Genomic DNA, 26,400 nt, shown 5'->3' on the forward strand with positions numbered 1-26,400 from the left:
GCAATTTGTCAATCAATTTGTTAAGGCCAAACTGGCAGCCACTAATTTCTCAGTTAAGTGATTCGACCACTGCGTAAATATGTACATATATACCTATTTAAATATGTATATATGTACATATGCCCATTAAAGAAAACAGAAAAGCATTTATATGAAATACAATCGCAGGTTCTTAACCAAAGTGGACTATTCATTAAAATAAAATGGCTCGCGCTGTTAAGCACTTACGACAAATATATCGCAAACTACATTGGGAGTTTTTGAAAGAAGGTGGCATACATGGCTTAAAAGTATTCTTTTCTAAGTCATCTATACGATACGCTAAGTGAGTATCTTTCAGATATGTTCAAATATAAAATTTAAATGTTTCTATTTAGCAAAATTGGACTATCACTAATGGGGTTTGAAAGTTTGCTACTTAAGTATTTAGATACGCCAACACGAATGTGTATACATACATATGTACATGTAATCTGACACTGGCATCATATAATTTGACATTTTTTATATTAAAACTACTCAGAACGTTTCGTCATACGAATGCTCCTTACAGATACTTGAAACCATGATACAAAAAAGAAGGTAGTTTCAATAAACAACTTTTTGATTAAAAAGCAGATTTTTGACAATTGCTCAATTGTGAAAAATTCGAAGCGGCATTACCCAATTGTAAGTTTTTTGGTGTGGGACATTTTATATTCTAAATTTGGGATTATAAAGTAAATAGTTATATAGTATTAATATAAACCTTTTAAAACTAATCAATATCTTATTTTGAAAACGTTTAAATTTTACATTAAATTCGATAACAACTTGCCAAATCATTATTTTAATATTAATACAATTTTAGTGAACATATTTTAAAATTATGTTAGTGTCCTCATGTCATCTCATTAATTCACAATGTAGTTTTCTATATCGGATACGTGATTCTGATGTAATTCTGAAATTACACATTTACACAAATTACTGAAATTACACATTTCGATGTGTTATTTAATACATATTGTCTTTGTCCATTTAACAGCAATGGAATTTACTTTGGAACTCATGGGCCGTAAAATTTTTCTAGCAACACATATTGTTTTCACATACAATTTTGACACACCCAAAATTGAAGGATAAAATAAATAGATAAAAACAAATTTTCAATAAAATTGATTTGTGTAGTCCAGGGTCGTCTTTAGTAAATTTTTTGGAGGCTGTTTTAACATATCCTATCTTATTATATATTTCTTAGCTTTTCTACATTCTGAGAAGTTGAGTAAATGAAGTCTAATATTCTTTTTTGGTCAACTACGATGTTTGATTTCATTTTTTGCAATCATTAGTTCATTTCGCTTGAGGAATCACAATGCCCATACCGGCTTTTTTTGAAATTTCTGACACAAGTTTTCCAATAATGGTTATAGGCTAAAACAAAACCGATATCTAAAGTGCGTGTAGAACCTCCCATAGAAATCGAATTTTTCATAGTGCATATCTCTGGAAGTATTTGTGGTAGAGTCCTGGAACTTTGTATGGATATATGTATATGAAGTCAATCTTAAGCTCATGGAAAAATAAGAGTTTATTGGAAAATGCGGCGTGCCACCGTAGAACTAGGAATAGAGGTAAATGAAATCAATCCCAAACCTATGAAAAATGGGGGTATATGAAAACAATCTCGTAGCCGTTCAAAAGAGCTAGCGGTATAAGCCAAATAAACTAAAATTCTGGTGACGCATAAAAACCTCTGGAAGCATTTACCTAGAATACAGAGATAAGGTATTTTTCCAACGAAAATATGTACAGAAAAACGGGCGCCACACCTTCTGGAAAGTAACATGATCACAGGGTGTATCCCGAAAACCATTTTAAGCTAAACCTTCAGGGATTATATTCTTGCCAAGACCCACAGGCATAAGCCGAAATTGCGTCGCAAGTTTTATGATCGGCTTGGGTAAGGTTTAACCACTTAACCCCCCTTTGTTTTCGTCGCTACTGAATTCTATAAACTGTCAGCTTTCACACAATTTAAAATATACATGTGTATTTAAAAATGTCATGAAAATTGTGTTGCTAGCTTCATGTTGCAAAATGTTTCAAGGAAATGTTGTGGAATTTCACACTTATTTCTTGTTTATTTCTTATTATGCTATGCTTAAGAACAAAATATTTTTAAATCGACAAAACATTAATAAGAAAATTTGAAGGATTTTAGATATTGGGTATGGTAGCACGAAATGTCACAATCTGCTTAATTGTCAGGTTGTTAATATGGCGACGAAAAAGTGACAATGGAACTACCTTGTTTTTTGTATCATGCTTGAAACATTCAATCTAAAACATAGATTTGAACGCATCCACTTTTCAGGCGTTAACAATTTTGACCGCGCATTTTTTTATATTTTTTTTCGATCTGGGGTATAAGTAGAAATCATTGGGCGACAAATCGGGACGTACGGCAGATGATCCAATGAGCTCATCTTTGAGAGCCCTCATTATCGTGGTGGTGAAATGTCTTTTGGAGCATGACAATTGAAGTTCTTGAACGTGTAAAGAATTACACCAATCACCACGACTCTTAATCATGAAAATATGATAATTCATGGAACAAATCGATTAAATTGAAAGAGGTACTTATATATGTACATATTTTGTGCTTTTCTTCAATCAATATGACAAAATGGGTATTCCTTCAAACGAATAAAATCATTCATGCATGGAAATAAGAAAACATTTTTTTTTTTTTTTTTCATGACGATAATTTTAAATGCAATCGCATAGCTACTAATTTTGTATGTTCCAATCTCGTTGGTGTGGGGAAGGGTATTAAGCGTATATGGAATCGTTTGAATGTATTTTGTCGGGTTCATGTATTTCGCTCAAAACACTGACCTCAAATTAATTATCGAAGTAACATTTTTTATGCAAACGATGTGGCCTGCAAAAGAGCGCAGGCAATATTAAATGTCGTTGAGACTTGGTGTGATGGAAAGCGGCTCACCGCTAACCCAACCAAAACTAGTGTTGTGCTCTTCACAAGAAAAGCATTGACAGCATTTTGGCAATGTAAACAGTGGCAAAACGTTGGGTCTGTCATCAAAGGTAATTAATTCTCTTGATTTATACCTCTATGATCAGGCTGATAATCAGCTATGCATCAGTGGTATGATGGAGCATACTCTCTATAAATAGCGTGGGAAATCTGCTTACTACGCTTCAAAGAACTATCGCCATGTGCGTTGCTCTTGATGCACTGCTGCACTTACCGTCAACTTTGTGTCTTCAGACGTTGGGAAGGCTGAAAGGTCACCTGCAGACTAAAAAGAAACTGACAAGAGACTTCGATTGTCTACTAGGATAGAGAGCGGCTTCTTTGGATGCAGATAAGTTGATTCTTTTCTTTTCTAGGGTAGAAGTTATGGTTCTATATTTAAAGATGATAGTTATTCAGTGACATTTGGGAGCGTCAATCCCTTTGCTCCAGATTCAATCGTCTATTAGATAGTGCTCCGAGTTAACTAAAGTACCCACCTACACCCAGAAAGCAACCTACAGCCACCACTTTGTTCTAAATACTGGTATTACGAACCGCAGTCGATTTAACGATGAGCTGTTCGAGATTTACAACGATATAGACATAGTGCAGCGAATTAAAATTCAGCGGCGCCGCTGACTAGGTCATGTCGTTCGAATGGCCAGAAACGCTCCAGCTCTGAAAGTATTCAACGCGGGTCGCGATCCTGCTAACAGAGGAAGAATTAGGCCTCCTCTGCATTGGAGAGACCAGGTGGAGAAGGACTTGGCTTCACTTGGCATTTCCAATCGGCTTCAGTTGGTACAGAAGAGAAATGACTGGCGTACTGTTTTAGACTCGGCCAAACCCGTTCAGGCGGTTGCAGCGACAATAAAGAACAAGAAGAAGTGGTATTATAAGGGGAAGCAGGTGGGCCCCGGGGGCTGTGTAAGGCTCGGAGGCAGGTATAACCCCCCATATGCTATCCTCAACAAACTGTCCTCTGGACTAATCCAGTCATGGTCCTTTGATCCAAATCTGCATGTTGATGGTTCGGGGTGTGCCCAGTGGTGAGCAGCCAGGGATAGGCACATCAGCTACCGAATAGAGAAATTCCTTACAGATGTTCGTTGACGATCCTTCAGGTCTTCTTCTTAGCAGACCAATTTCATTAGTATGCATTAACGAAGCACTTGTCCTTGGGCGCGATAACTAGGTGGCCTACATAGTTCCTCCTCTAAATAATAATCTAATCTAGTCTGATCTAATCCATTATAATCTCATCTCTCGGGACCAACTGCTGAAGACCTACCAAACCATGAACCCTGTTATCGATAATTATTTCTATGTAGTTCAAAATTTTCTTTTCAGACACATTTGGTTAATTTTTCTCGCTGGCATTATTATCATTACTCACATTATAATTATCAACTTAATTTTTCAATATTTGGATCAACCAACTGAGGTGCGATTGTCCACTATGAGAACGCATGTTTCTAGAAGTCCATTTCCAGCTGTCGCTGTTTGTAGTGCTAATAAGATAAGTCGACACAAATTGATGCAATATGCGGAAAAGGTGTAAGTATAACCTGCATTCTTGCAAAAATATTTACTTTGATATTGTGTAGCCAATAAAAGATTAGAATGTTCACTTAATATTTGATTAGTGCTTTATATAAACGTTTGATTATTTGATTACCGTAATAAATTAATCGCTGTTACAGTGTTTAAAAGAGCATTAGCATAAGTTGAATTGTCCAAATGCCAATTATGTAGTTTACTTTTCACTAAATAATTATAGCTGTCTTAACAAAGAGAGTACTTTTCAAGGCCTCCCTGATATATTGAGGCAATTTGTAGCCTATAACCATTCTTGGAAAGTCTGCAGTAGGTGGCTAAACTATCAAAAGAAAAAAACGGTGCAGAACTTTTTGAGTTAACATGGTTATATATATACATACATATTGGACAACGGGGATCGAACCTGAGCTTTATGCATGTATATTTAATGTATGGAAAGCTTAAAAAAGCTCGGCGCATTTTATTTGGAGTAACCAAATCTGGTTTCAAACAGTGGTCGGCAACTCAATGCTCTCTAAGCGCATCCTCAGCAGAGAATTTTCTGGAATGAGTTCTATGTTAATAAGCCACTATCGGTCGTTAGACCCTTGTGTATGTAATGTAACTCAGATCGTTGCTCAAATGTAGTCGGATCTATACAACAGCGTTATTGACAATTGGACAGCCCGAAAATTTGCTACCGTGAGGAGCCGTGTTGCATATGGCTCATAAATATAGAAAAGTATTTCATTAATAAATAATTTCTTTCTACGACTATGCACATTAGGGCGGGTAATTTTTCTTTACTATGCGTGTATAGAATAGGAGGATTATACATGTGTTTCTAAAAAAATTCTGAAAAAACCATGGGTCTAAAACCGATTTGGAGTTTGCCAAATTCCGAAAATAGGTTTCGAAGAAAATATGAAAATTTTCACTGTTCCGCTCTCTGGTGGAAGTTTAAAAAAAAAACAGTGCAGATATGGCTTCCTCATACCAAAAAATCCCCTATAACATATTTTTATGCAAAATGTAAGCACTTCTTTACGACACTACAGCAAAATACTAAAAAATCTATTTTCGCAATTTGGCAAACTCCAAATCGATTTTAAACCCATGGTTTCTTCGGCAAATTAACTTAGAATTACATGTAGAATCCTTCTGTGCTACACGCGCATAGTCGAACAAATTGCCCATACAAATTGACCCGCCCTAATATACAGACATACATATGTATTGTATTTCGATGGCTGAGTGGACGATCGACCTATCTCGGCTGCCAGTTCGAAAACGTTCTATCTCAAAAAACTTTTCAAGAACGCCCTATTTCAGAATTTTATTGAAAAACACCTTATCTTAAAATTCAGTTCAAAAACGCCCTATCGCACTTCAAAATGTATTGAAAATATGCTGATATAGGGCGTTTTTGAATCGGCAGCTGAGATAGGGCGTTTTTGAACTGAATTTTAAGATAAGGTGTTTTTCAATAAAATTCTGAAATAGGGCGTTCTTGAAAAGTTAGAGATTTTCACTACAAAAATCTGTAGTTAACTCCCGAGGTCGATCTTCCACTCAGCCATCGATTTGTTGGTGCCTTTTTATTTTTTTTCAAGTACCTTTTATTTATTTATTTTTTATCCAATTTTATTTTATTTTTATTTTTTTTCAACTTAGTCGAAATAGCCTAGCACTTTCACCTCATTCACCATAGCCACCAGGCCGTCCAAAATTTCCTCCGCAGTTGGTCTTATCTGATCGGCTGGCAGTTCCATGCCATTACCGTTGAAACTACCATTCGGACGCAGTTCAAAGCAAAACGCCATGCGTATACCTGTCTTGGAGTAGGCATAATCGACACTTGAGCCAGCGGCCGGGTAAATGGCATCGTAAATATTACCGCCAGTATAGACGGTGTCGTAACGTTTGCTGATCGCTTTGAGGGTAACATTATAGACTTGTTCGTAGTCTTTGACGTTATCTGGTAATTCTGGCGTATCTCCATTCGGATAGAGCAAATATTGCGAAAACGAATGGAATGAAATATACAATTTGACTACACTTTTCAAGGAGTCAACATAGCGAGAAAGCGATTTAACTTCAATTTCCGAATTAGCTGCACTACCGGCAAACGTTTCCGAACACGGATTACTGCTAGCACCCACTGTATTCCACGAAACATTCCAATTACGATTGGGATCGGCACCATAGCAACTGCCGTATGGTTGTCGCGTCTTACGCCACATGCGATTGGTAGTGTGTGTATAGACATAACCATCGGGATTGGCATGCGGGATGATGTACCACTCGTACGTCTCAGCTAGTTCTCTAACTTGCTCATCAGTGGAGGTCAGCAAAGCATCGATGACATATGTGGCCGTTGCAGGCGCAATCCATTCACGTGCATGTATACCGGCTTCTAAAAATATGCCAGGTTTCTGCTTTTTCCCATTGTGAAGTGAAATTTTTACACCCAAAATCGAACGCTTCTCATAGCTTTTGCCACCTTCGATGAGTGTTACATTGCCAGGATAAGACGAGGCCAACGATCGCAACCAACTGTAGTGGAAGTCAAGTGTTTGATAGGCAGACCATTGGTCAGTGGTGGCGCGTGTCGCAATCTGATTATAATCTTTTTCCAACGCTGTTTGTAAATCTTTTTCCACCAAATTGTAGTCGATATCATTAACATCCAATACCAGCAGGAAATCAGAGACTTTATGTGGCGGTACCACAACCTTTACGGTTCTATTTATTTTGTGAACACCGTCTAAGAAGAGCAGCGAATCGCTAGTATCTTCCATTTGCTTGAGTAACGCCAACTTTTCGCGATTGGAGGCGTTCACCTCATAGACTCGATAATTATCAAAGCGTACGCGTTCACCATTAGTTAAAGCCAAAGCCGTTAGGCAGAGTATCAAAAATAACCCGATATTCAGTGACATTTGATGTGTCAGTGGCAAAGCGCTTGGGCAAATAAATTTCGCAAGATTTAGTGCCCTACATTTATAAACTTATTAGTGTTGTAATTAAACATGCAGATAAGAACACCTTGGCAGATTGCGAGCTAAATGTGGCAAATGACCATTTGTTATAGATTTGATAAGCCAATTTTATTGCGGTGATAGAGCCTTATGCAGTAAACTAGAATTTTTTTTTTATGTATGTGTGTATGTTAGGGCGGGTCAATTTGTATGGGAGATTTTTATCTCGATTATACGCGTAAAGCACAGAAGGATTTTACATGTAATTCTATGCAAATTTGCCATGGGTCTAAAATCAATTTGGAGTCTGCCAAATTGTGCAAATAGGTTTCTTAGCATTTTGATGTAGTGTCGTAAATAAGTGCTTAAATGTTGTATAAAAAATGTTACAAGTGCTTTTTGGTATGAGGAATTAATTTCTGCACTTATCTCTTTCTTAAAACTTCCACCAGAGGGCGCACCAGTGTAAATTTTCACATTTTCTCCAAATTGATTTTAGACACATGGTTTCTCCGGCAAATTTGCTTACAATTACACGTAGCATCTTGTTATGATTTACGCGCGTCGTAAAAAATATTTGCCTGCCCTAATGTATGTTTATTAGACCGCATCACCTTACATGAAAACAAAATATTTCGCCTTGCACCATTGAGTTTAAAGTATTTTTGCAGGGAATTTGGAAAAAACCTGATCGAACCTGGGGGTTCTCCTTTACAATTTTCGGTGTTACCTACATTCAGCAATAAATTTGTTCTACTGCAATAATCAAAATACTTCCTTAGCAAAATTTAAATGATTTTTGGCGAGATTTAATATACCGGCATTAAGGTGGTAATACAGGGTAGTGGTACTAGATATGCTGAGTAAGTGCTGGAAGGGGGTACTCGAAGTCAATGAATTTTAGAACAAAAAAAATGTTCTCCTCGAGACAAAAACATCGACATATCATTCTTTGTATATCATACAAAATATATAAAATATTTTTCGAAATTGCCTTGCAATAAGTAACTTTTAAGAAAACAAGTAATTCTTAAGCAAAAAACTCGACCGACTTCAATTCTCATACACAAATTTAGGACCACCCTTGATATACCAACTTTCCGATAAAAAAGAATTATCGAAATCGGTTCACGTGTTCCAAATATTCCGACGAATTGATAACCTCCTCTTTTTTTGAAGTCGGTTAAAAATAACACGGACTTCCATGATCATATAAAACTCCTAGATTTTTATATGAGCATGGAAGTCAGTTGTATACCGTTGGTTGGTTGATTTCCTCGTGACACAATGATCGGAGCTAAAACACCCTTGAGGTACCACCTTTCTGAGAAAAAATAAAATAATCGAAAACTGTTTACGTGGTGCAAAGTATCATAAAAAAAAAGAAATTTTCGATGAATTGATATGATAACCTTCCTACTTTTTTTAAAGTCAGTTAAAAATACTTTAGACTCAGGAGTGTACGGCGATCGTTTCTTTCTGGTATGGTCTAATGTACATATCTATACATATGTAGTGGTGTAGGGAACCATTTTGATCAGGTCAATGTGTAGCAAAAAAAAAATAAATAAAAAAATTATATATATATCATAATTCTTCATTGATTATCCCCTAGGAACTATGGGCAACGGCTATCCAAGATTTCAGTCGTTTACTAAGAAGGTTAAGTTAGGTCACAAAGACTGTCATTTTCAAGATTTCACTTGAAGGCTGTCTAGAGTCATGGAGATGCCTAGACGATTTTTTTTTTGTGATTTTAACCAGCCCCTCCAATGAAACTATGTCTAAACAGTCTAGATCCTTTTAGAAATATTTCCTCAGAAATCTACGGAGTGCGTGACATTCGCAAAGAAAGGGGTTTCCTCATCTGTATAGCTTCTATAGAAATCCATATGCTGGACTCCCAACCTGGCAGCCTCATGATCAGGCCACGATAAAATCATGATGATGGATCCGTATGTGCGGCTTAAACAACCTCAGTAAGCTGTGTTTTCTTCGTTCGTCGAGCGATAGCCAGAGTAAACGCAAAGCTCTTGTGAGAGCTAGTACTACCTTAGGCCCTCTCACAGTCATCTGCTTTTCATTGCCCAGAACAAAGCTCTGCAAGTTAGCAGTTGCCGACTTAAGGACTTTGATAGCTGCCTGAATATGAAGCACGAAGGCAAGTTTTTATTAGCAATACTTAATATACACAACAACTTTGCCGCCAAGTAAATTGAATGCATCTCATCTTAAAGTCATCTCCAACTAGTAGACGTCTATGAAGTTTGGAAAGTTAGTGTTTTAGTCACAGCTACTTCTGTTGGGAAAGGTAACTTTGAAATTGTGTGTAAAGTCGTTCTGCATAATTTATTACTAACGACTAGTGTGTTTCGACTATATGAAGGCGGATGGAAGGAATAGTTCACGTGACACGTGGTAAAGATGGGCTTATTGCCATGCCCTCCACCCTTGTGTAGGAAAACATTAAATTTCATCCGAATTCGACGAAATTTCGTTTGTACTCTCTCTTGTATTAAAATAACCTATATAATTAAGTATAAAATATGGAAGTAATGTTGAAGTATAACGTCTACAAATCCCAAAACTATCATCATTAAATATGATGGAATTTGGCCATTTTTTGTTTCCTGCTTTCTACTCTCAGTACAACAAAGGTCATACTTAAAATTTGAATAGGAGCAAATATTCTTAATTCCCCAAATTGCTGGGGTGATTTTATTATTATTAGAAGAATTATTTTCGCGAAATTAAGCAATAGGAAGAAGAAAATCGAAAATTATATATAGTATATGTGCAAAGTCGCGCGAAAAGATCCAATTCTATGCTCGTAGTAAATGATGCCAAATTTTTGTATTTATGACTTTTACTATTCCCTCTCTAGGCCCAACCGGATTTTTAGGACTTCTTTCCACCTGCCTCCATATAATCGAAACTACGGTGGTAGTCATGCCATATCCGCAACCATCTGTGAGTGAATGTCGCAAAAGTGTTCTGCCATGCGACCTTTGCAAGTTGTACAAATGAGTGTTGATTTCAACCGACTTGCCCAACCATCGTACGTGATAATAATTCTTACAGCTGCTTTCCTCGGAAATTTTTCCGCATTATGTAGCTTAATATTTTGGTATTTTAAAATTTAAATTCCAGTATTTTTTCATGCTTTTAAGAGCGTATTTCAATACATTTCTGACCGGATAAGCAGAGCATTCGAATACATATTCTGCAACCTAAATGCCTTACAGAGTGGTGTGGGGCTTAAACGCTTTTATCATGCGTTTCCCTGCCAGTGGAAAAGAGACACCGCCTCTAATCATTGGTTTTCGGTGATTTTCTCCCCATTCTCATCCTCTTCTACAATCTTATACACCCGACTCGTTCTGGTGAACAATTCGTTCGCCGGCGCAATCGCCGTCGGATGAAAAGCACAGTTCGGCGATGGATCGCAAAAACGATACACTAAAAGTGAAAGTACATAACGTGCATTGCGTCGCCGTCACAGTTGAAACGATCGAAATGTGGACCACGTCGGAACGACGTTGCGGTTTACTCAAACGACTTCACCAGATCGACGGGGTAACGACATCGATTCGAACTCATCCACGCTCTGTGGCAAATTGGGTAGACTGCTAGCCATAGTGAGCCGACAACACCGAGTACTACACTTTGCTTCCGGCATGTGCGGTCGCTCGTTTAAAGAATGTAACGTTGACACAAATTCCACCACTCTTCGCAGATATGTCGGGCTTCCTACTTGACCTTTAAAAAGTTTTAGATGACTACAAAATGAATGAAAATATATGCTTCAGGAGGGGTGGTCACGGCTTTTCCAGACCCCCAGCTCCTCTTGCAGCTGTTCAGCTTTGATCGAACGCTTGTCGAGCCGCCACCCATTTCAGCCCCTACGCTGGCAGTGTGCGAACGAAGTAAAATACCGTTTCTGAGTCCAATTAATCATCGGTGAAAAGGAGAGTAGCGCTGTCAGAATACCGAAGGAGGTGGCAACGTAACGTTGAGAGACGCCACAATGAAGGTAGCCACTAAGAAGGAGTGCATCCAGCGACTCTCACCAAAGTATGCAAGTTACCAAACGATCCAGCAACGGTCACAAGCAGACTCAACATCACCCAAAACTACCGGACGACCTTTCAACTGACGCCACCAGTACTCTCAGCATTGCAAATAGTCACGTGCATTCACCGATCGCCTCCAGCGCTCTCACCATTTCCGCCGAAAGCAACCTATACTGGCAACACTTAGCGTCGCCGAGGAGAGTCACCAATTGTCTACCGGCACCAATACCAGTTGGGGCGCCGTAGCTGAAATCCGCCGCAAGTTTCGCCATCGCAGGCGTTCACTGCTTCTCTTCATGGCCAATATCATTTTGGTCGTCTTCTCTATCTTTTGGTAAGCTAAACTGTTGGCACGCTATGTGAGGGAAGTGGAGCCTATATTCGACTCTGGGTCGACAGAGAACTATCCCAGCCTAATAATAATTTTTTGACGTCTCCGAGCCGCAATCAGATTTTCTGAGAAGCTTTTCATGGAAACAATGCACTCGGAGGGTGGCCAATGCCTGCCGACGGGCGAATGCAGACAGAAAAAATTTTACCGGTCCTGGTAGCACGCACCCATAACCACTCTGTCACAGCGGCTGGCTAAAGTCTACTGGTAATTTCACAAGAGGATTCCAATCGGCATCTTTCACGGGATAATTTTCTTTCGGAACTCGAGGAAAAAATTACATGTTTGAAGAGGGATACTTTATAGCTTTACAGGATTAGGAAGCCAAACAATGTGTATGAGAGATATCTGAACCATCTCGTTAAGAGATCGGCGAAGTTGACTATAACCGTGGGCTTTAGTTTAGGAAAAAATGTTGTAACATCTCTGTTTATTTTTTGACTTTTTGAGACCTCTGACCTTTACCCGCTGTTTCTGAAACACTTATGAGGAAATGTAAGTTGAATGATTTAGGTCAGAAAGATTACACAGGTTTACAAAAAAAAAGTGTATGCATATTTAACCAAACCTATATATCCCTATGTTATTCGACTCGCTGAATGCGAATCCGAGATACGTTAGCCTCTATCAAGTCAGGTTCGTGATCATTTGGTTCATTTGATTATTTTCACAAAAAAATTCTTTGGTTGAATTTTGATTCCAATAAGTTAATGAACATCACAAGAATTTAATAAAAAAAATTTACTTTTATTTAAGTGCGTAAAATTATGGCCTGTTTTCACAGTGTAGATTTCTCTCAAAAGCTGAAGCTAACTTTAATTTTTGTATGTACTCAAAACCAGTAGTTAACAGTCGAATGTGAGTTGGCTCTCCACTGTAAAGCGAGCCCCAAGATTGTACGCCATTAATAGTAACAAATTGAAATTTAATCATAGCCTTATAAGTTAGCTAAAGCACCTGACTCCTTGATCATCGCCAACATGGAATCCATTATTTCCTCCCCTGTGGGTACAATTTGATCGGCTGGCAAGCGAAATCCAGTCCACAAAGAGGAACCTGAAGGACGTAGCTCAAAACAGTAGGAGTAAGGCACCTCCATCTTGCCATAAGCCCAATCCAAACTAGCACCTGCAGCTGGATATATGGCATCATAAACATTACCGCCCGTGTACCGTGTGCCGTAACGTTTCGAAACAGCAGCGACTGTAACATCAAATACGCGCTTCAAGTCCTTGTAATTGGGCGGCAACTCACCAGTATGTCCATAGGGGAAGAGCAGAAGTTGTGAGTAGGAATGGAATGACAAATACAAATATAATTTCCCCTTCAGTGTGCTTATGTATTCGGCGAGCGTACGTGTTTCAATCTCTGAGAATGCCTTCGGCCCAGCATAGGTATCCGAACAAGGATTATTACTCGAACCCACCTCATTCCAATGAAAGTCCCAATTACGATTGGGATCGGCGCCAAAGCAATTACCGTACGGTGTACGCGTTTTACGCCACAAACGATTGTTTGTGTGCGTATACACATAACCGTCGGGATTACTATGAGGCACCACATACCACTCAAAGCTCTCGGCTGTTCTTCGCACATCCGCATTGGTGCTCGTAAGCAATTGATTGATAATATAAGTTGTAGTAGCGGGACTAATCCATTCACGCGCATGCATGCCGCCCTCGATAAAGATGCCACGACGCTTTGTGGCACCATCATCACTGCTTCCGCTGCCGCTGCCGTAAGCGATCTTGACGCCCAATATTTCACGTCCCTCATACGATTTGCCCGCTACGAATACGCTTACTTGATCAGGATACTTTTCAGCCAACGCTCGCAGCCAAGCATACGTGTCTTCCAATTCGTGATACTCAGCCCAAGTGTATTCACCACCACGGCGATTCGGATCTGCCACAAGCTCTTCAAAATCTAAGCTCTTCTGCGCGTTCTCATCCACTAATCTATGGGGGATTTGATTGTGCTGTAGTACAGACAAAAAATCAGCAACGCGATGTGGCGCAACGAGTACATTAATTTTGGCGTCCAAATAGTGTACTGCATTCAGAAAGAGTAAGGAGTCACCTGAGCCTTCCAACGCTTGAATGGCAACTAACTGTGCTGTCGTTTGCGGTTGTAGCTCAAAGACATGATAGTTGTCGTACCGAACGCGTTCTGCGGTCGCGCAATTGATAGTGGCTACTAAGCCGAGTAGAGCGATTAGAACCAGTTGTTGCCACATGTTGTGGGTGCCGAAAGTAAATGAAGATTGTGGCCTATGGTGAGTGCTATTTTATAGGTGCACGTAAGAGCGCCACAGGGCGCATGTATGGTGTGATAATTACCACAAGGCTAGAAAGTTGCTGGTTGCACGAAGCATTGAGCAGAGTGCGACAGTGCATACATACATACATGGATTATGAAGCAGATACATAAATACAAATGGTTGTAGTTATGCATATCTAGCGAACACCTACAGGTCTTAATAGAGATTAGACATAAGTTTCTACGTAAAAACTTATATATTGACGTTTGTTAGAAAAAATACTCGCATTAGGGGTGTTCTAGCGAGAATAAAACTATTTATGTAGCTTCAATCCCTTGCTTATGGAAATAAAAAATAGGCTGTGGCTTTGTAGGTATAATATTTTGTGTATTTAAAATACAGATCGTAAAAAATTCTTACTCAGATCTAGAAAGGTCTATCCTCTCAACATTGTCTGAAAATTTTCTATTGTGGCTCGTTTTGGGTTTCGCGCCAGAGTGACATTGCGGGAAACTCCGGGCCTGTTGACTTGGCAAGTAAACTCAATCTCGAAATGTTATCACGCGAGCGCTAAATAACTAGAAACTACGACCTGTGCATTTGAGAGATCCTTCTGGCCTAGAGTGGTCAGAGGAACTCCTTACATTTGCAAAGCCTCAGCTTTCGATAATGGTGAGGGGGTTCTGAAAAGCCACTGTACGCATGGTATTCATGAGGTAAGATTCAGAATCTCCCTTGATCCGTCCTGTTGCAACTGTTGCATAAACAGAACCTGATGGTGCCTAGGCGTGGTAAATGCTCTATGTCCTGCTTGGGATTAAAGGAAACGAATTATAAGAAGAAGGAGTTAAGGAGGTTATTATTAATGTAGACATATTCGCACGTATTAATTTAAGTCCAGTTTTCCACACCTTGTGCGTAGTGTGGTCGTTGTACGAGCTGGTCGCGGACTCGCGGGCTATGCTGGCACGTGTTTGTAGTTTTCGCCCAGTTCGAGTTTAGTTTTGCCCTTCGCATCGTTTTCCTTGTTCCCCATAACTTTGGTCAAATTGTACTGACTCTGTTATACCATCTAGTTCGTAATTGAGAAACGATATCGAGCGCAAAACATCCTAGTTGAAAGCTGTAGTCTTTCTGGGAAATAACCGCGAACAGTGTTAGTCCGTTGGAAATTGCTTTCCTCAGCAATTAACAAACACATTGAAGTCACACTTGGTTTTAATGCGGTCGGCGTTCTACCATCTCAGTTTGAGGACATTTAGGTTGAAGACGAGATGCTACCCAGGTCTTAAGTAATATCAACTCCAAGAGGGGTCTCTTAAGAAAGTATATCTGTGTGAAGCTTAGTTCATCACAATTCACTCGCCGAGTAGAGGTTTTCGTTGCCTCTATATAAGGTGGTCACTGTTTCTTTGAGACAGCGTCCTTTGAGACTGTTCCTCAGAGCGCATCGGTTTAAATTCCTTGGTAGAGATCGGAACATTCCCTCCATTGTAAGGCGCACACCTACAAGCACTCCTATCCCTGAAATTTAATTGGACTAAGCCTGTAGGGGAAGACAGATAGATTCCTTCCATTAGCCCGACCGATTCCCAATATTAACTGCATCTCCCCCGGATATGTTTCCTCGTACCATAAACGGAAATACGACCACCGTCTGTATATTTTTCAGCTATCGCTACAAAGATTACATACCCGTTCCACCGTTCGATCCAACTTAAATTTTCGAAACTCTTAGAGTACAACTCCACAACAACCTTTTCAGGCGATCCGCGCTTTTCCGGCTTTCAGCAATAGCTGAATTGAAAAGCGCGGAAGGCCTGAAAAGCTGGTCTTGGAGTTGTTCTCTTAAAATCAAGTCAAATGTACCGTAGATAGGAATGAGTGTTGAATTTTTTGGTTATAACTATTTTCATAAAAATTATAAACTTTAAGGTACTAGTCTTATATGTAAGTACGTATTTTTTCACTTTGTTCACACTTTCACCAAATCATATTCGCAGCTATGCAGCCCAAGAGGCTCTTCAGCCAGGACTGCTCGCAAAAAATGTCGAAGAAATGGTCCAGCATCTGTCGCTGCTCACCGGCTTCTTTCTATACCCCAACGTCGCATACTCAGAAGACGATCACCGAATCCGTCAACTACACAGAATACTCACGAGTATGTACAATGGAAGTGAATATCCTACCCAAGAAATCATCTACAACTTATCACCAGACTGTAAAGATGTCATTACACGCGGCATGGTATTCGGGGAAATAATTAATGTAACACAATACTTTGAGAAACGTACAACATCGGTAGGCGCATGCTGTCTATTCAACTATCGTCGCGAGTATTATCGCAACAATGTGTAAGAGAGTGAAGGGTGGAGTTTTATAAATAAACATCTTTTTCGAAAATTGTCCATCTACTTTGCAGCAGACGGGCTCCCAGCACGTTGGAGAATGTGATATTTAAAACTAATGATATTTTGAATTCTGTACAGTTTGTATTGCAAGATAATATAAGTGATTTTACATTTACCGAATTCTCAAGCTACGCATTTCAGGTAAACTTTCGGGTATTCATATAGGTGTACATAAATATGTATGAGCAAAACTCACGGGTGGTTTTTGTTAGTGTCACTCCCTTCTCTCGCCAGATAAAAACGCTAAAGCATTCTTGCATTTATTTGAACAAGTTTAGCTTTAAAACTGAGGTGAAAAAGTACTGAAAATACAAATTTCTTTATTGCCACTCGAAAAAATCATAATTTGTTTTAATTACTTCGGGAAGTTTTCAAATAATATATTCATATTAGAGGCCATGAAAGGTGGCATTAAATACAGCATATCTGTGAAGTTTAGGGCCAATTTCACAGTGCGTAGTTAACTCCGAATCGACAGTTAACTAGAGATTTTCACTACAAAAATCTGTAGTTAACTCCCGATTCCGAGTTAACTACGCATTGTGAAATTGGCCCTTAAAGAGTCTGCCACCAAATAAAAAAATGGCGGCATGCAGAATATCTGCGACTCGCAGCCAGGGATGATAAATGAGTTTTTTAATTATGTACCAAACGCCCAAAAAAGAGTGTACTAAATAAGTCGAGAAAATACCAACATTTAAAAGACCATACATACATAGTTACATATACATGTTTTTAGATTTTCTGTATAAAAATCATGATATAAAGCATGGCGTGTCGAAGGTGGAAAACATAAGCATACAAGTTATACTTATTACCTAAATGCTAGTAATTCCAAACATTTTCAAAAAAAAAAAAAAACCGTTGCATTTAACGGAATGGAAGTTTTACAAAAATGTTTCCTTTTATAGAAATAAACAAGTTCATAGCAGTGCTCTTGCAAAGTGGGGGAAATCGAGAGCGCAAAATGACACTGAAATCTGCCACTTTCTGCTGGGAAAAATTTTACCTGCGAAAACTTACAACTAAAAAAACTCTGCTGACCACAAGCATGTGTTCGTGAATAAACAAAAGAAAGGAATAAAAATTTAGTTTATTTAATTTATTATTAATCTCTAATTTTCTAATTTCCGGGCGTCAACTATGGCTGCCGTATACAATTTTTCAATTGTACCATATTTTTCCCAGAAATATACCAAAATAGGTAATGGTTCTCACCGAATTTGTCAGTTGATCGTTCAAGCGAAAATGAGATAATTTGAAAGGCACATTTGTAGCTATATCTACTTAAATTTTGTGAAACAAGGAAGGGTGCTTAGAGGAGATACTTTTATTTTTGAACGCGTCATAATGTGGTATAATTCATAATGTGGTCATAATGTGAGATAATTCATTTATATGCTAAAACCATTTTTCCAATACAAAAGTATTCAATAGTAAAAAAATTCCAAATTGGGGACAATGCACGAAGCGGATAATAAATTACCAAATGAACCACCTGTTGCAACTGTGAAAGTTATCAGCTGTTTCGAAGATTGCAAGTTTTTGCAAATTTTGCAAACTGCTCAGAATATTTGCTGCTGGATGATTCTGTGTGGAGAATGCAAAAATACTCCTACCAAATTTACCTATCAGAAAGTCAGAATGGCGTAAGTTGCACGTTTTTACTGGTTTTGCGTTCAATCACGTTTTCTGATATTTCAGTCTTCCCCTCAATTTTACTCGCTATGATTATTTTATTATTTGGCTGCTAGTACTTACTGGAAAATTTTATGAATAGACCTATTATGACAGCAACTTTTTTTTTTTGATTGAACACCACGTGTTTACTTTAATATGGTAGAAAAATATGACTATATTTTTATGCACAAAAATTCAAAACTCCAAGTAAATAGGGAGTGGTATTTCGACATAATTAAGCTGCAGTACCGTATCTTGACAAAAATGTATCAAAAATGTCAATGTAGTACCAATGTACTTTTGGCTTCCAAAATGTACCAAAAAAGTACAATTGTACCATCAATTTCATCACTGCTCGCAGCTATTTTGTAATTTTTGAAATTGAACGAATTTTATTTTTTTATTTTAAAAGTTTAAGATACTTTATAAAATGAACATTAAATGATGAAAATGTTCTAACCTAAACGAACCAATCTAGAGTAATAAAACTAGTGTGCCACCAAAAGGAAAAAAATTACGTTGCTTTTAAGATCACGATGATTTGCAAAACCGAAATTCCAATTTTCCAATTTTTATTAGCGCACTTGAAATTCCAATTTTTATATTGGCACACTCGAAATTGATTCTAAGATTTTTATATACATACATGAAGAAATTATACATATATTTATATAGTATATTCTTGAAGAATACTGTAGAAAAATATTCCACGCCAATATGTAATCACTTTTAAATAATATAGCTTTTAAGTTATGGCATGCGTGTAAACATGTACGCATACGCCCCACGTTACATACACAACTACGAGTACATAAGCATGAGTTATCATTTTGACTTTTTTTTAGTATACAAATATTTTTTAAGTTTTCATGTAAATACAATTTCGTGATGGAATCTTGTATTTTATGCGAAACTCAAGATAATGCACTAGTCAAAATCTCTAACTTCTGGTGTGGTTTGCTCATATAGACAAGTTGTTTCTTATACTACGTATTAATCTGGGTCCAACCCCTGCTTTTTCTGCTAAGCTTTATTTGTTTCCACAGGACGATTATCCCAAAGTAATGACGAACTCAATGGGAGACATTTTGGTGAATCACAGACAATTAATGCATATTCTAGTACAGCCCACCTTCTACGATAGCAACAATCACATACGCAGCTTTCGACCGAGTGTTAGGAAGTGTTATTTTAAAGACGAAGGACGACGTATGCTGAACAGGTTAGTTGTGAAACGTATTTATAGAGTTGATCAGTTCATAAATGTTTCTTAAATTATTTTTAGTCTGAAAGTGCATAGATAAACTGAAATCACTTTAAAGATAATAAAAATTTGTTTGTTTTGTGATTATAGTTCAGAAAACAAGGGGACAAATGCTGCCATAGGTAATCCGCGTATAAACTTGCTCGGACGCCACATAAGAAAGCATTGGAAAAAGTTGTGAAGAACCAAAATAACTAGCTGGTGGGATCACTGTAGAAAAACACTAATACGCCTCCAAAAAACTTCCACTAGGGACGCCATCTCGACTCTAACGAGCCTAGATGCTTGTAACACTCGAAACCCGAGTGGGACATGCACTTTTTTACTAGATGCTAACTCTTCGGGCTGCTTACCAACATCCATCCTTTGAACGAATAAAAACTTTACAACTATGCTTAATAAATACTACGCTTACTCGTAGTGATATTTAGTCGCAGAACAAGCACCATTTCCATATTTAGTTCGGAGTGACCAGATGGCTTATTTTCCAACAAAAAGACAAATGCTTATATCCAGTCCTTTCTAGACTTTCGAGAGCTTTGCACCTTCTGGGTCGCATTGCGAACGAATAGCAGAAGTTGTAGTATTAGCCTCCATTACTTACTCTTAAAATATATGTATATAAAAAAAAGTCGTCCTAAAAAATAGGCTTATAGCAAAAACTAATTTGCTGACCAAGCGGACAAATTTGTGACTTTGATTCATAACCTCATTTATTTTACACCTAATTGCCGTTTTCACTGTAGGGGGTTAACTCTAATTCGACAGTTAACTTTCAGTTTTTGTACCAAAAACCTGTAGTGAAAATGTGCGTCCAACAATGCTCAAAAACTGCACAGCATTCGGCCAACATATTCCCCACTTGACTCTTCGACCTGCTCTCCCCGACATTTGCGAAGAGTCGAACCACATTTCTCGCCTCCTTTGAATGGTAACAGTACTGAAAATAGTAGATAATATGAATTCGAACCACCAATCGATGACGGCGCCACCGCCTGAAGCTAATGGTCTGCCAGCTGAGCTTTTTGATAAGTGGCATGCATCAACTCTTACATACATACGTAGAATATGGTCTGATGAACGCATGCTCGATGACTGGAATTTAAGTGAGCTCTGCCCAATCTAGAAAAAAAGTGACCCCGCCATAGTAGGCGCTAACTACCGCGGGATCTGCCTTGTAACGATGTATGACTTCGGATATAAGGTCTGGTCGAACGTATTAAATATGTGAAAGACTGAATCCCACCGTAAAAAAACTGATTAGGCCTTGTCCGTTTGACTCTCGATTTGTAAAATATACAATAGACCAGGTACTCACCATGCGCAAGTGTTGGCAAAAACCCGCGAGAATAAAATCGTCACAGACCATCTCTTTGTTAATTTCAAAGCCGAGTTCGAGAGCACGAAAAAAGATTGCCTTTATGCCACGATATCAGCCAACTAACCCAGCGGAGAATTTGCCTTGCCAACAAGTGCTCTTTGGATTGAGTAAGCAATTGAGAAGTAAAGTCCTCTCTCGTCGTACAGAAATCTGGTGCTGGTGTATGGCGCAAAAGCATTTACAATAGCAGCATTCCATGAGGGGTGGGCCTTAGAGAAATCGAGTGAAGATTATACGGAAGATGTATACGATGTAACATATTACGGCAGATTTAAACACAGCGGCTCTGGATCCCGATTCTGGTAGCAGAAGATGAGAAAAGCCTCCTCAGCTAATAAAGACCAGGAGCGAGATTCTGTAACCAGTTAGCGACAATTTTCGGATCGCTATCGCACTTTTTGACGCATGATATAAATGTTTTTGTCGCTAACTGGTTACAGAATCTCCCCCCAGGTCGAGATGAACTTTACTCCAAAAACTGTCAAAAATGATATCTGTTTTCTAGACAAGACGTCACCCTATAGCAGCCTTAGCAGTATTGGTGTTCATTCCGGTGCGTCCAGAGCTCTAGAGTGTTTATTCCCGACAGTTGGGGCCAGTTCAACCGGGCAGGCTATGTCTTGATTATCTGTGCCTAGTAAGCTTAGTAATGGCATATTAATTGAAGCATTCCGTAATAGTGGAAAGAGAACCCTGTACCTGGAGTATGCTTTTGTTATTTGCATATTTTGTGGCTAACATTTGCTTAATATATTTCTTGAACGCCAAGAACTTCTACTTTACATACATGTGTACTGAAAGGCTTATTCATAGCAGAGATACAACGGCATTGAAGAAATCTCCTAGGGATAGTTCTTGTTTAGGATAGGTTAGGTTAAGCTGGCTAGCCGCTTCTGCAAGGACCGTTAACTACGACCACATTTATCAGCCAATCACTGAGTACAAGGAGCAATGTAGAAGAAAATCGCAGTCCTCCTGGGAAACTGGAACACTTTATTGTTTCCTGTTTTTTGCGGCGGCTTCCATATAAGGCCAAAAGTCTGCTCCTAAAAGACCAATCCGCGGTCTGCTAAGGGCAGCACACTCACAGAGGATATGTTCCACTGCCTCTTCTGTCGTTCCGTATCTCCAACAGATCTTATCATTGGTCAGAGCCAGTTTAAAGGCATGCGATGCCAACAGAGATGGTTGCGTTAGGACAATTACTAGTAGCCTAGCTAGTGTCCTCCCTCTTAAGGAATAGCAGTACGTTCGTGAGTTTGCCATCATATGATCTGCTTAGATGGAAATAGGCACTTCCATAATCAGCGTAGTTTCCAGTCCTGTCGGCCTCCTCATTGCCCGTGACGGCGGCGACTGCCCCAAAACCCAGTACGAATCTACATCTGTACCAGGATGTAGCATATGTATCTCAACCTGCCCCGCACGCTGCCACACTTCTTGAGGAAGTGCTGTACAATAGTAGCGCCTTTATGGCAGCCTGTGTGTCCATATAGAAATTCACCAGCCGACTTAATGCCAAATATGTTTGCCTGGAAAATGCTTCAATGGTACGGCAGCTTGTGAGATTTATTTCGGCCTTGTCTATCATATTCCACCCATCTATATTAACATTCATCGAGTTAGCACTATGTAGTCAATCCGTCCGGGCAGACTGTGACCCAGCGGCAGTTTTTGACGCTATATTATTGGCCGACAAGTCCGATGACAATCGATGCAATTAGGCTGGTACTTGAAGACTGGAACTTTTTCATTAACAGTGACGTTTTGTTTAAGTGTTTTGTTGAGTCTTTAGAGTAGGTGTGTTGGTAGGTCGATAGATTTCTAGGGTCCACCTCGTTTTGGATGTACTTACTTATCATATGTGTAATAAGAATTATGGAAAAAGAAAGCTGTAGAAAAATCTAAATTTGGAATTTACCTCGCAATGTGAAAATGTGCCTTAGTGCGAAAGTAGTTGTGAAAGTCACATGAGAGAACCGTTCTACTTTCCCTCCTTTATTAATCAAATACCTATACCTAGCAGCTGGATGAATATACTAGTGTCGCCGTTATCGTTCCCTTGCATATCTAGTCTTTGATACCCGCAACGACTCAACGACTCAGTTTTGTTTCCAGCAAAGGACTGCCACTTCAGCAGTACTCAACAAAAGCTGTGCGTAGAATATTTATTTATATGATACCCCCATAAATAGTACATCATCAATGTATACAAGTTGGGCATTAACAAAGCAGTCTAACATAAAATGGACTTTATTCCAGTACTAGTATTTATGCAAATGTTTGATCGTTCTTTTGCCATTTCAGAACCTACTACTCAGTTGATGAATGTCTACACATTTGTCGCATGCAAAGTATGCAACAATATTGTGGGTGCGTCAGTCCATTTCTCGAGCCAGCCCTCATAAACGCAACTGCCTGTAGTTTATTGCAACTACCTTGTCTCACAAATTGGATACGCGAATTCTATCGATGGTCATACTTCGACTATGTCCTGCCGTCAGCTGGATTTGACAAATGCCTTTTTTGTTTGCCAACATGCAATGGTGTTTTCTATACAATTTACCCTAATCCATCAACGTTGCGTGAAGCAACTGCCACGACGACCTACACCTACGGCTTGCTGTGAGTAGCATAATTTATCGATATTATGGATAAGTTTTTGCACTTTTTCTTTTATTCAATTATTTGCAGAGAAGGTCTCAATAGCAATAGACCATTGGCGCTGATTAAATTATACTTTAAAAACCGGTATGCGCAATCGACACAAAAAGATTTGATAAGCGACTGGGTTGTAATGTTGAGTAAGTTTTTTTTTTTTTTTTTAAATATTGGCACAAGTATGTATGTATAAATAATTTCATTGTTGTTCTTTTACTATAGATCGCTTTGGTGGCATTTTATCGCTATTTTACGGCTTTAGTATAATAAGTTATATAGAAGTTTTATACTACTTGAGCGGTAAATGGTTTGTACTTATAATCAAGACTTGGCAATCGGTGAGAAATGGCAAAGCACAGGGAAGTGCATGTGAACTGGAGAGGAATGCAGTGGCACAGAAGCCGATATATGCATTGTATTGGAATGAGCTACTCCCCATGTCTGTTAGGCTGCAAAAATACCCTAGGAATATAGCTGCAGCTAAAATCAAAATAAATAAAAAATAATAGATAGTGATGGAATTCAGTGACTACTACGTGGGGTGGTTCAAAAGCTCCCGGGGTGGAAAGAATGGAATGAGTGAAGAGATTTATTTCTTCCTCTACAGTAGATACATATGTATATAATATATTTATTGATATCTTTTCCTCGGAAATCAAAAATTTATGGGTAAGTGGCATTGACCTTTCAAATGAAGCAGAGAGTCAACAGAAGGAAATCAACGCTAGAGCTGCAAATGTATCGATGCCCCAGTATCGATATATCGAGTATTTGTTTTCTTTTTTTCCGATATCGCGTATAGTGTATCCATTTTCTCTTTGCTTATTTTAACGGAAAACACTATAAGCGACTAAAATTTTGGTAAACCGAATTGTAGCCAAATTCGAAGTCTATAAAAACCAGTAAGAAAGTCTAAGTTCGGGCGGAGCCGAACATTAAATACCCGGCGCAAGTATTAAATATATGTTTTCCACCTTTCCGAAAGCTACCGCTACATGATAAGCCGGGGTGTATACATTTTAAGTAAATTAGCGTCCTTAAATTTCGAAATATTGCAGTTTCAAGCATATCTGAAATTTACCGTTATATGAAAAGCGGCCTCAATTTTAGTCCGATTTCAACAATTTTCAACGGTTTGCTTTTATGTGGCAAGCACAATAACCATACCGAGCTTGGTACAAATTGCTAGAACGGTTAGCGAGATACATATATGTGATCACAAGTGGGCGGTGCTACGCCCATTTTCCAAAATTTTGTCATAAACGTATTTCTTGGTAAAGAATTGTTGCAATCATCAATTTTGAATAAATTAGCTTCAATATTTACTGATTTATCGAAGATTTTGTATTTCTCGAAATTACCGTTATATGGGATGTGGGCGTGGTTATTGTCCGATTTTAGAAATTTTCGGCCAGTTGGTATGCTGTATCTGGACCAACAACTGTGCCAAGTTTGGAAGAAATTGGTGTAGCGGTTACCAAGATATACACATGTAACCATAAGTGGGCGTGGCTACGCCCATTTGCCAAAATTTTGTAATATTCTTATTTTTCGTCTAAAACTCATTGCAAATATCAATTTTGAGTGAATTATCTTCAGTAGTTACTAAAATATCGCAGTTTTCGTATTTCTTAAAATTACCGTTATATGGGAGGTAGGCGTGGTTATTATCCGATTTCGCCCATTTTCAATACCATCCGTCCCACGCCCAAAAGAAGTTCACGTACCAAGTTTCGTTAAGATATCTCAATTTTTACTCGAGTTATCGTGTGCACAGACGGACGGACGGACGGACGGACAGACAGTCACCGCTTAATCGATTTCTCTTTTCATTCTGATCATTTATGTATACATTTGTCTATATCTATCTCGATTCGTTTTGCCTGTTACAAACAACCGTTATGTGAACAAAGTTATAATACCCTTGTGCACAAGTGCGCTCGGGTATAAAAATTCCGTTCTACACCAGTATATTAAATTTTAATAGGCTCCAAATCTGCATACCACGATTTTGTCTAGAAATTTGAATTAAAAAGTTTGCCATTTACTTTTATAAAGAAGTAATGAAAAAAATGTCTGGTTGAGAAAATATGAGTACTGTAATAATATCACTGTGTGATTTTGAGTATGGGTCACAGCGCATGCATATGTACATATGTATGTACATACCTCATATATGGTCTATGCATTTGTTGAATGAGTTGATGTTTTTTTTCAGTGCTTCATTTAAAATAAAAAAATTTAACGATATATATCGATGTATCGAGTTTTTTTTCTCTTAAATATTGAAAGTATCGAGTACGGTGAATATCGATATTTGTGCTGCTCTAATCACGCAGCTCGCGACGGCCGATTAAGACGACGCGCAGTGATTCAGAAACGTGGTCATAAATCGAGATTTGCGTTGAAATTTTATACTCAGGGGTTTTTTGGGTCTCTGATTTCGAATCTGTTATCGGTAAAAAAAAAAAAGACGAATGGTTTTTTTCCAATTGCTTCTTAACAATATTTATCCCTTCATAGGGCTTTTGGAGTCACTGATTTCGATTCTGATATCGGTTTTGGGAAAAAAGAAATGGCCGTTTCAAAACGGACGAAAAAAATTCCCCATTGGCAGGACACTTTCAATAGACATTCTTGAGTAATAGTATTTAGGCCTGTGGCCGATTGGCTGACTTCACTGAGAGACGTTGTCAATAGAAAAAGTTTACAGAATTAATGAAGTGAATTTTGTATT

General features: G+C 38.5%; 3 protein-coding genes across 3 annotated transcripts; 1 reads left to right on the top strand and 2 right to left on the bottom strand.

Annotated features, from left to right (window-relative positions):
- Positions 1-203: 203 nt before the first annotated feature.
- Positions 204-24,520, top strand: ppk18 (pickpocket 18). The gene is made up of 8 exons (XM_017616563.1): positions 204-325; positions 4,373-4,579; positions 16,270-16,620; positions 16,689-16,818; positions 19,386-19,579; positions 23,310-23,627; positions 23,697-23,806; positions 23,886-24,520. The coding sequence occupies exons 1-8, from the start codon at positions 204-206 to the stop codon at positions 24,167-24,169; spliced, it is 1,716 nt and encodes a 571-aa protein (XP_017472052.1). The 3' UTR covers positions 24,170-24,520.
- LOC108363257 (zinc carboxypeptidase A 1-like) lies at positions 6,232-7,503 on the bottom strand. The gene has a single exon (XM_017616554.1). It carries the CDS (start codon positions 7,501-7,503, stop codon positions 6,232-6,234), a length of 1,272 nt encoding a protein of 423 aa, XP_017472043.1.
- On the bottom strand, positions 12,944-14,242 carry LOC108363262 (zinc carboxypeptidase A 1-like). Its single transcript, XM_017616561.1, has one exon. It carries the CDS (start codon positions 14,240-14,242, stop codon positions 12,944-12,946), a length of 1,299 nt encoding a protein of 432 aa, XP_017472050.1.
- Positions 24,521-26,400: the final 1,880 nt, after the last annotated feature.

This window comes from Rhagoletis zephyria, unplaced genomic scaffold (genome assembly GCF_001687245.7).
Source record: "Rhagoletis zephyria isolate East Lansing unplaced genomic scaffold, Rhagoletis_zephyria_1.1 Rzeph_scaffold_01229, whole genome shotgun sequence".
NCBI lineage: Eukaryota > Metazoa > Arthropoda > Insecta > Diptera > Tephritidae > Rhagoletis > Rhagoletis zephyria.

Coding starts and splice junctions, on each gene's coding strand:
- ppk18 (XM_017616563.1), top strand. CDS start 204: ATGGCTCGCGCTGTTAAGCACTTACGACAAATATATCGCAAACTACAT. Junction 4,580..16,269: donor ATGCAATATGCGGAAAAGGT/GTAAGTATAACC, acceptor TCATATTCGCAG/CTATGCAGCCCAAGAGGCTC. Junction 23,628..23,696: donor ACCTACACCTACGGCTTGCT/GTGAGTAGCATA, acceptor AATTATTTGCAG/AGAAGGTCTCAATAGCAATA.
- LOC108363257 (XM_017616554.1), bottom strand. CDS start 7,503: ATGTCACTGAATATCGGGTTATTTTTGATACTCTGCCTAACGGCTTTG.
- LOC108363262 (XM_017616561.1), bottom strand. CDS start 14,242: ATGTGGCAACAACTGGTTCTAATCGCTCTACTCGGCTTAGTAGCCACT.